The sequence below is a fragment of the Pinus tabuliformis genome, chromosome 2_2 (genome assembly GCF_031772625.1).
Source record: "Pinus tabuliformis cultivar Carrire ecotype Pingquan chromosome 2_2, CPIR1, whole genome shotgun sequence".
NCBI lineage: Eukaryota > Viridiplantae > Streptophyta > Pinopsida > Pinales > Pinaceae > Pinus > Pinus tabuliformis.
This window is the reverse complement of record NC_142300.1, coordinates 1,307,939,681-1,307,950,653: the sequence shown is the minus strand read 5'-3', so window position 1 is coordinate 1,307,950,653 and position 10,973 is coordinate 1,307,939,681. Positions and strand designations below refer to the sequence as shown.

The 10,973-nt window shown below is 38.1% G+C and overlaps 1 protein-coding gene across 1 annotated transcript; it reads right to left on the bottom strand.

Annotated features, from left to right (window-relative positions):
- Positions 1-7,400: 7,400 nt before the first annotated feature.
- Positions 7,401-8,373, bottom strand: LOC149198309 (uncharacterized). The gene has a single exon (XM_089404120.1). The coding sequence runs from the start codon at positions 8,371-8,373 to the stop codon at positions 7,825-7,827; it is 549 nt and encodes a 182-aa protein (XP_089260246.1). The 3' UTR covers positions 7,401-7,824.
- Between the last annotated feature and the right edge of the window lie 2,600 nt (positions 8,374-10,973).

The following is a 10,973-nucleotide window of genomic DNA, read 5'->3' as shown; positions in this document are numbered from 1 at the left end:
TTTATGGCAAAAATGGTAATGTTTGTATTAATAAAATAAAACCCACTGGTGAGATTTACGAAAGAGAGTCTGACTCCAGGACACTCTACATTGTTCATCCACATTACACATTAAATAGAAAAAATGGTTTTAGGGAAGTTAGAACAACATCCTAAGAAATAGAAACTAATTCCTATCCCGAGGTTACCTGAACCAAATCTACCTATTCTAGGATATTCTCCATCATCTTCAACACTCCCCCTTAATGGAGAATGGGTTCACATATATGCCTAAAATCTCCCTAAACATTTGAAACTTAAATTTTCCAAGAGGCTTAGTAAAAATGTCCGCAATATTATCGCATGTATTACAGTATTCCAGATGAATTTCTTTGGATTGCACTTTCTCCATGACAAAGTGGAATTGAGTATCAATATGTTTAGTGATTTTGTGAAACACCGGAATATTGGCCAACTTGATTGAACTCTGATTGTCACATCTGATTGTTTTTGCGACTGTTTGTTCTTCCCCAACATCTTGGAGAAGTCTCTGCAACCAAACTGCCTCACACGTTGCTGCACACATTGCTTGATACTCTGCTTCTACTAATGACAAGGAGACTGTGTTCTGCTTCTTGCTGCTCCATGTGATTACCCTAGATCCAAGACTGAATGCATAACCTGTTATAGATCTACGATCATCTACATTTCCTGCCTGATCTGAATCTGCAAACCCTGCCAATCTAACATCAAAAGAGTCAGTGTAAATAATTCCATAATCTACAGTACTTTGTAGATACCTCAAAACATTCTTCGCTGCATTCCAATGGCTTTCGAGTGGTTTAGACATAAATTGGCTTAACATGTTCACTACATAAGCCGAATCAGGTCTAGTGGTGGTTAGGTAGATCAAACTCCCAACCAGCTGTCTGAAAAGTGTTGCAGCCGCCGCTTTTGAGCCATCCTACACTGTAATTTGATGTTCTGCTGCATTGGTACCTGTATCGGCTTACATTGATCCAATCAAAACTTTTCTAACAGGCCTTTGACATACTTTCTTGAGACATAAATGTTTGACCTGAATCTCTCAAGATCTCAAGACCTAAACAGTATTTGAGTTCACTGAGATGCTTCATCTCAAACATCTATGATATCTGTTGCTTGATTTCATCAATTAGATATGTAGCATCACCTGTAATTATCAAATCATCTACATATAACGAAATCAACACTACGCACCCTTGTTCATCTTTCATGGTGTAAAGATTAGGGTCATTCTTACTTTTATTGTAGCCAGGTTGTAAAAAAAAATGAATCATTTTTCTCATACCATGATCTGGGAGCTTTTTTTAGTCCATAAAGTGCTTTCTTCAATCTACAAACTAAATGTTCTTTTCCTTTCTGGACAAACCCTTCCGGTTGCTTTAGATAAACCTCTTCTCTTAGTTCTCCATTTAAGAATGTAGACTTTACATCTAATTGATGCATCATCCAATGTTTCTTAGTAGCTAAAGTGATTAACATTCTGATAGTGTTCAATTTAGCTACAGGGGTGAAGGTTTCTTCATAGTCTATCCCTTCTTTTTGTAAGTACCCCTTTGCTACCAACCTAGCTTTTAGTTTTTCTATGGTTCCATCTGCAATAATCTTCAGTTTATATAACCGTTTACAACCTATGGTTTGTTTTCCTCTAGGAAGTTCAACCAATTCCCAAGTGTTATTTCTGATTATTGAATCATATTCCTGTTCCATGGCTGTTTTCCATTCACTACATGCATTTGCTTCTTTATAACTAGATGGTTCAACCAAATTCATCATACTAGTTGTAAAAGCATTTTTCCTATATCTTGTAGGCATTTGAGCTTTCCTACTTGATCTCCTGAGTGGTGGGGTGGTGGTTTCAAGCCTTATTTGATTTTCTTCCTACTGTTGTTGCTGTTGTTGTTCATCCTCTGCCTTTGTTTTTTGCTGACCCTGATTGTCATTTGCTTCTTCTTCATCCAAAAAGTACGGAATGTCCCATTCCTCATAGTTCTTATCAGGTTCTTCATGATCTTGCTCATAGAATTTAACATCTCTACTGACAAAAAATTTGTGAGTAGAGGGATTAAATAATCTGTATGCTTTATTTGATGAAAAATACCCTATAAAAGTACATCTGATGGCTTTAGAATCTAATTTTCTTCTATCTTCCTTTGGAATGTGGGAAAATGCTTTTGATCCAAATATCCTTAAGTGTTTTACTGCATGTTTATATCCATATAAAGCTCCATAAGGAGTTTTAGACTCAAGACTTCTTGTAGGACTCATATTTTTCAAATAAACTACAGTATTTATTGCTTCAGCCCAAAAACCATTTGAAAGATTCTTAACTTTTAGCATACTTCTAGCACATTCCACCATTGTTCTATTCTTTCTTTCTGTTACTCCATTTTGTTGTGGAGTATGGGGTATTGTGAACGGTTGCAAAATTCCATGATATTTACAATATCTGATAATCTCATATTTCTTGTATTCTCCCCCTTAATCAAAACGAATAATTTTTATTTGTTTCCCTGTTTGTCTTTCAATCATATTTTTAAACTACTTAAAGTATTCGAATGTATGACTCTTCTTACTTAAGAAATACACCCAAGAAAACTTTGTACAGTCATCAATAAACAATAGGAAATACAGTGCACCTCCTAATGATTTTGTCTACATGGGTCCATAAAGGTCTGTGTGCACTAATTCCAGTATATCCCTCAGTTTCTTTTCTACTCTAACAGGGAATTCTTCTCTATGCATTTTTCCTAAAGTACAGGCATCACAATCATTATGTACTTGCTTTAGCATAGGAAGATATCTTAGCATTTCCTTCTTTTTTAGTAACAGCGAATTATTGTAATTGATGTGGCCGAACATTTGGTGCTAAAGCTCTTCTGTAGTCAGGATTGCTACTGTCAGTGCTCGAACTAGTGTAGGCCTCCCATCCAACTTGTACAGTTCTCCTGTTCAGATTCCTGTAGAAATTGTCTTCATACCATCTAGCAGATCTTTAATGTAACAATTAGATTTTAAAAATTCAATTTTCAAATCTTGATCTGTAATCATGGATACAGAAATCAAGTTCTTTGTTATGCCAGGCACATACATCACATTATAAATTTGTTTGATATTACCATTAGGTAGGATGACAGAAATTTTCCCACACCCTTTGATTTGATGACTTCTGTCATCACCTAGGTAAATCTGTGCGCCTTCATTTATTTCTTTAAAATCTTCTAGCCAATGCTTGTTCCCTATCATGTGTGTTGACGCTTTCGAATCTACATACCAGATGTCTGCATCAACATTTTCATCACAATCTGCCATGAACAATCTTAAATTCTGCACCTGATCACCATTCGCGAGATGACCTGCATGTCTTTTCGACTTCTGTTGTTCTTCATGATATTTCTTTTTCCTACATTCCCTGGCAATATGACCCAATTTTCCACAGTAAAAACATTTAGTTTGAGAGTAGTTTTTATTTGGATGCATACCTTGGGTCTGATTTGGCCGTTTCTGTGAACTTGTTCCGTTTTGCTGTTGTGGACTTCCTTTCCCTTTCTAGAAGTTCTTCTTCACCATCAATGCAAGATCGGCACTCTGGGGCTTTAGAGTTGATCTCCTCTCTTCTTCCTGCATCAGTATACCTGTCAGCTTTTCAAAATGTGGGATCTTCTCTCTAGAATTTATCCCGCTGATGAACATTTGATAATCATCAGTGACACCATTCATTATAATGGTTACAAGATCTGTATCATCAACTATATCACCAATGTCTGATACTTTGGTTTTGAGATCCTTGATCCTTGCTATGAATGAAACAATTATTTCATTCTCCTCCATCTTCATGGATAGGATCTTACTTTTGAGGAACAAAAGATGATTTGAATTCCTGATCTTGTACAATTCCTTCAGAATTCCCCAGATCTTGTTAGCGGACTTACCTTCTCTGATGTGCAATATAAAGCAGTCTTTCACTGACATCTTTAACATTTTCCTTGCTTTGCTTTCTCGTTTCTCCCAATCTGGGACTGTTGCTGATCTAGCCGCGGGCTTCAGCTCATCCCATTCACAATCGTCAAAGCACTCTGTGCTTCTAGCAGAGTCTGCATCTTGAATTTTCAATTTGCATAATTGGAACCATCGAGCTTGTTATGCTTGTTCATGCATGCTTCAAAAATATTGTTATTCATCTTGGAGATTTAGAGAAAAAAAAATATGATAGGTAAAAGATGTTAAATTTACCCCAGATTTGTGACAGAGACAGATCATTGTTCTTCAATGTTGTTTGATCTCGCAGCACACGCGCAGATCACCGTGGCTTCCTTCTCAGCCTCTAGACAACCTCGTGTTGTTAGCTACAGCTTTATTATTGGCTTCTCCACACAGCTTCTATGACAGCGACAACCTTGTTCTTGGCTTCCCCTTGTAGCTACAACCTTGTTCTTGGCTTACATGATCGTCGCAGAAGTGCCTATCGTTTCTGCGACGTCGTTTCAGCTGTACATGTCTTTCCTGTGATGAAAAAGTTAGAAAATAAGCGTGAGGGAGTTACAGTGCCCTCATCGCAGAGGTACACTCAGAACCAGCGACAATCTCGGAATCATCGTAGTTATCCTCCTCACAACTACGATGATCTCGGTTCAAAGAACCACCCACCAGCCAGCGTACAGGTTCCTCAGCCTTGACGCTCTAATACCATGATAAAAATGGCAATGTTTGTATTAATAAAATAAAACCCACTAGTCAATTCTACGAAAGAGAGTCTGAACCAGGAGAGTCTCACTCTGCAGAATGCTCTACATTGTTCATCCACATTACACATTAAATAGAAAACATGGTTTTAGGGAAGTTAGAACAACATCCTAAGAAATACATTGTTCATCCACATTACACATTAAATAGAAAACATGGTTTTAGGGAAGTTAGAACAACATCCTAAGAAATAGAAACTAATTCCTATCTTGAAGTTACGTGAACCAACTCTACCTATTCTAGGATATTCTCCATTATCTTCAACAAATACCCATCCTAGGTTTTAAATATTTTGTCTTGCCATGTATTAAAATATTAAAATTATATATTTTAATCAAACATGCGTGTTGTAAATGTCTTTAGTTTTACTACAAGGTGTAAGTCTCAAAGAAAAAGAGGAGAAAAACATGGAGCAATTTGTGGTGGGGGCATTCGCATTTTAGAGAGTTACTCACCAACTCTTTGGTGAAGTGTAAATCAAAGTACGAATTTTTGCTTTACTTGATGATTTTATTGAGTTACTCACCAACTCATGGTGAAGTGTAAATCATAGTAAAAACTTTTGTTTTACTTGGTAATTTTATTTGTGCAATAAATTTGCTGAAGTTATTAGCTTTGTTTTATTGTTTTGTTGCATGGTGAATTGTAAATCATAGTAAAAACTTTTGTTTTACTTGGTAATTTTATTTGTGCGAAAAATTTGCTTAAGTTATTAGCTTTGTTTTATTGTGGTTGTTGCTGGAGTCAAATGTGTGATTTAATCTCCCCAACTGAAATTTTTAGGAAAACTCCTCTACCTAATCTTTCAAATATTAACCTATAATAGCCAACATGACACAATTATTACACAATTATAGTGTTTATTTATTTATTTCTAAATAAAACTACTCTATTCACAATAAAAGGGTAAAATTACATCTTGACCGAAGTCTAAAACAACTGCCTAGAAGGAGAGGCAGATAGAAATAGAAAAACTTCCCAAGACATAGAACTTAGACGGGACCGTGTAATCCAATCCCACGCAGGGAACCAGTGATGACCTTCTTGACATTACAAAGCTTACAGAGGTTCCAAGAAAAACTTGCATTTTGAACCATAGCTTGTAGGGAAGAACCCACTTATCAGCAGTAACAAAAATTTGCCCTCTATTATGGGCCGCATGACCTGAAACAAAGGCAGCAGAGAATCAACTAATCATCTGGAGGCTCTTCTACGATTCTACACCAGCCGAAGTCAGGCAGGTCCCGCATCATCATTCTCAGAAGGACCAGGGGTCGCCTGCTCCATCACCACATCAATAGCATTGCGCGCTGGAACCTCCGGAGCCTGCACAGAACGCGGATTCGGCACAGAGACCGAACCAGGGCCCTCCTGATGAGAGCTAGACTCTCCCACCTCCTGGGCGTCCTCGTGAAAGAACACCGAAACATGAGCAGTAATCCTAGGACGATTCAGGGAGCAATTGAAGGTGAAAATTGTAGAGCCGAATGTGGGAGAGGACGTGGAGTCTGGAGGACGGGGCTTAGGGTAATGGCAGGGCAGATGAAGACGCCCTCTCCCACTACGAGTGCGAGGGTAATGGCCTGTTATGAAATCGCTGGAGAGGGAGGTAGAATTGGAGGACGGGCTAGAGGGCGCCCGCCGAGGGGTGCCCCTACGACATCTCATTCTATGGCGGAGACGGGGCATATCGAAAGCAGCAGCGGCACTGTGAGAACAAGACCGAGCAACCACAGAAGCAGAACACGGGCAATTCAAATGATCATCCAAATGAGGGCCCGATGCCTTAGAGAGAACCCAGGGCGCTGACGGAGCTCCGCAGGACTACCAAAGCACCCAACTTAGTCGCCCCTTTCAAACTGCTAGAGCCAGCATCATACAGGGCATAACCAGGCCAACAAAACAACAAAGGCTCCACATCGATCCCATGGCTGAGCCTAGATTTATCACCCTCAGTTCTGCCTCGAATTGCACCCGCCATTACTATGGCATTCAAGAGAGCCGACGTCCAGAGCGTGCCGAGGTGAAAAACATATCGGAGGTGAAAAACATATCGGGGGACACGCTGGAGTATCAGAGTCACCTGCGGTAAAGCCATGAAACGTTGCGATACCCAAATGCCGAGGTTCATCTGTAGACTGGCTATAATCTTCGTTGTACAGGGCGGGCAGGTGACGTCCCTTCTCGCCCCACTCCTGTCCCATCGCGGGCAGGTGACGTCACTTCTCGCCCCACTCCTCTCCCATCGCATTAACGAACTGGCGAGACACCCGCATCCGTGGACAATTATAGTGTTTATTACCTATAATAGAAATGTTTAAAACATTTTTGTGATACCTCCATTGTACATCTAAACTAAAAAAAAACGCATTCTATCGAAACCATAATTGAGAATTTTGGAATAAACGACTGTGTACAATAGGTGTTCGTGGCATTTTGCACAACTTATTACAATCAAATTTGCTAAATTGCAATTTGCATTATAAAATTCGCCAAAGTGGCTTTACATTTTCAGTAACTACTCATTTTTCATTCAAACCAGTTAGTCTGTGAAACTCCTTCCTGCTTCAGCTTTTGGCATCGTCAGCGCTATTGATCTTTCAGATCACTGTTTGAGTGTTCCTGCAGTCTACATCTCTGTTGATAGTCACATAATTTGCCCTTGGATTTTGAGAGGCTTTTCGCTGTAGTGGATGCTGCAAAACAGGCGCATGGAATCGCATTATTGTGCAAAGCCATGTTGCAATTGATGGCCTCGAGAGTAATCAACATTCCAGACTGGCTTTCTTGGAGTTCTTTTGTTCCACTTGGCTCCCAACCGTATGTGAATGCCATCCAAATTCCAATGCAACAGCGTTCCTCATAAACTTTTGTGACATTCTATGATATAGTCATAGAGATTTACCTGTCACTCTTATATTCAATTCCCACCATAACAATGCATCCCCAATCATTAAGAAGCCGAAACTATGGCTGTAAATGAAGTAGATATGTAAAGCAGACCATTGTTCTTTCCTTGATTTTTGAATGTTAGTCACAGGAAAACCACAATTACCATCGATCACTGAGTCTCAGCAATAGTCTCCAACTTGGCCCGGTATTGGGTTAGCCGTCTAATTCTTGGACTTGAGGTTGGAATATTCCCGCCCCTGTACATACAACAAACGGAGGAATAGTGGTATTCCTTTCCAAATTCATCAGGTTGAATATGAATATCGAACAAGGGCTGCCCTTCCGCTTTAGCTTTACCAAACCCACATGATAATTTTGATTTCTTGGTAGCCTTCTTCTTGTCTTTTGATAGCGCAGCACTAATCTTGGAAAGAAGAGAAGCCATGTCTGAATTTGTCAACAAAAATTGTAACTTCCGCTGAGGAAGAAGAAAGTAAAGCTGCCCAATCTCCAATCGATCATCATCGCCCAGAACCTGGGAGATGTTTTGACCAACGTAAAGGCCATCTGAGTTACAGATGACGTGGCCCTCATATTCTCGCAGAATTTCTTGGCATCTCACCTCTTCAGAGAACTCCTGGATGTTCCCATCCATCAATATGAGTTTTGCAATAGATGCCACGGAAGAAGTGACATTTGAAGAAACACAACCCCCCATGTCTCGAATTCAGACAAATCTATAAAAAATTCTATGCAACAGAACACTGGAAACTTGGAAAATATTAATGTCTATATATAGGGGAGGGTATCCACCGAACTCAGAGAAACCACGAGCTGGTTTCTAGGGCTGGTTGGCAAACCAGAGTGGCTTTAAGAGGTTTAACCAAAATCTATGGAATTGCGGATAATTCATGGACCACGGCGTGTCGACTATTTTGCGTGATTTACAAAACTGGCTGGGGTTTTGTTTCCTCTGATGTTCTGTTGCCCACTTTGAATGATTCTCATTGTGGAAGTTACAACGTCTCTTCTAAGGTGACCTTTGAGTGAGCAAATTGCCTCTCGAATATCGACGGGACATTTGAGTGGAATCCAACTGAGTTGACATTAATGATGATATGGAATTCAATGAATCGAGAAAATGATAGAAGATGACGATAATTTGTTTTTAGATATTCCACACGTTGAATATAACGTCATGGTCCACAAATAATCATCGATATGCAAAAGTGATGATTATTTTACAACACACATTTATGGCCTGCTTGTTAAAAAATGAAAAAACAAACTTTCCTTTATATCACCTTAAAAATAAGCCATTTTCTATAGCGCGACTTTTTGAAAGCCTTTCCAGCGGGTTTTTCTGGTCGAAATCTGGCAGGAATTTATTGGAATCGCAAGTTTGATAGCTAGTTTCTGCACAGTCAAAGCGTCCCAAGGGTTTTTCAGGGTGCTGAATCCAAATATGCAGTTAAAAAACCATTTTAACTGCAAAAAATCAAGATTTAACCTCAATTTCTTCCGCCAGATTCCGTCACCGGAATCTCCAAAAAATCGCATTATAGACAACTCCTAAAAATAAACACTTTATATAAGATTTTGTTCGTTGAAATAAAGATTACACTTTAGTTTGAAAAGACACTTTCATTTATTTAATATTAAAAGAAAAACACTTTATATAAGATTTTGTTCGTTGAAATGAAATTACGCTTGATATAATTTGATGCATGAGAAAAACCATCTTGACATATGCCAATGATTTACATAAGCAATGACAAGAATTCAATGGTAAAATTTCATAAGCCATCACATAATTTTAATATGAATAGAAGTGTAAAATGAAAGTGGTTGAACAATTAACAAACATCATTATTGATCAAAGAATTGAGTTCAATGAACTCAATTCTAAGATTTCTCATTATATTGAATGGGAGGATTCATATGAGGGGAAAGGTCAAGTCTCTCGAAGATCAATGAAAGATATAAGGATATTCTATTCATTGATTGGGACTTACAGGTGAAACAGGCCGAACTAGCAATAGCCAGAGTATCGATTATTTCAAGAAGCATTGTCAAAACAATAAATCACATGTTGCACACATCCAACCTCATAAAGGAGAGTGACCCAAAAACGCTTCCTGTTCTTAAAGCATTATACGAGAATTGGAAGAATAAGAGTAAGCTACAGAAGGAAACAATTGAGGGGCTATCAAAAATCAACTAGGAGGCAGTATGACAACTTCTGGTCAAACCACACAATCAGATCATGGCCTTGAATTGCTCCTTGGATTCAGTACAAAGAATGTTGCCACCTTTACAAGATGCTATATTTTTAGGGAAATTGAGAACACAATTTAGGATGCCACTACAAGTTAGGCCAATGTCTGACATTTGTGAGCTGAGAGGCAAAGATGGCAGTGGTGATTAATCAATGAGGACCTGAGTCATTTTTGAGCAGTTTTATTTTTGGAAAGTTGGATACTAGGAACGAGGAATGTTGTTTGAAACCTCCTCATAGATATTTTGTATAAGTTATCTTTAGTTAATTAAGAGTAGTATTTAAACCCTTTTCGTGCATTTAGAGAAGGGTTCAGAATTTTATTAAGAACATTTATAAAGAATGCGCTATCGTAAGTTTGTAAATGCCTTGATGGAATCATGGAACATGGTCTTTTTAATTAAATATCTTTTTGTTGATCATTGTTGATGCAATATTGTATTCTTTGGGATACTGATTGGTAGAAGATTGATTATGGCTTATTTTCACTAGTCAAATGAGCAGAACGGTACACATCTGGTACTATTATCATGTTTGCTAAATCTTTGTTCTAGTATTAGTGATAATTTTATTTTTCATGAATTATGTATGAAATCAGTTGCACTATTGTACGATATTAGAATAGAGAATATTATGTTTCATATGTGATCATTAGAATATGCGATATGTTTTTCACAATTCTTTTGATTAACTATTTTCTCAAAGGAATCATCGTACAATATATTAACTCTATATAGTCTGCGATTGATATATATCATCATAGATTACATAGATATCTTTTTATATCGCATAAAACCAACAATACCTCGGGTTAGATTAAAATAGATTTAATTCAAAGTTTTGCATTTTAGAATAAAGTTGTGTTAACTTCTAGTTATTCTTTTGCGAATCATCATAAAAATCTGATAAATCATATAAAATCAAAACACTGGGAAACTGGTCCCATCATATCCAGTTGGAGCCACTATCCCAAACAGAAAAGGAGCTGCTTTAAGTTCCGGACTGGGTGGTTATCCCCTTTGTTGTTGCCACAGATTTCT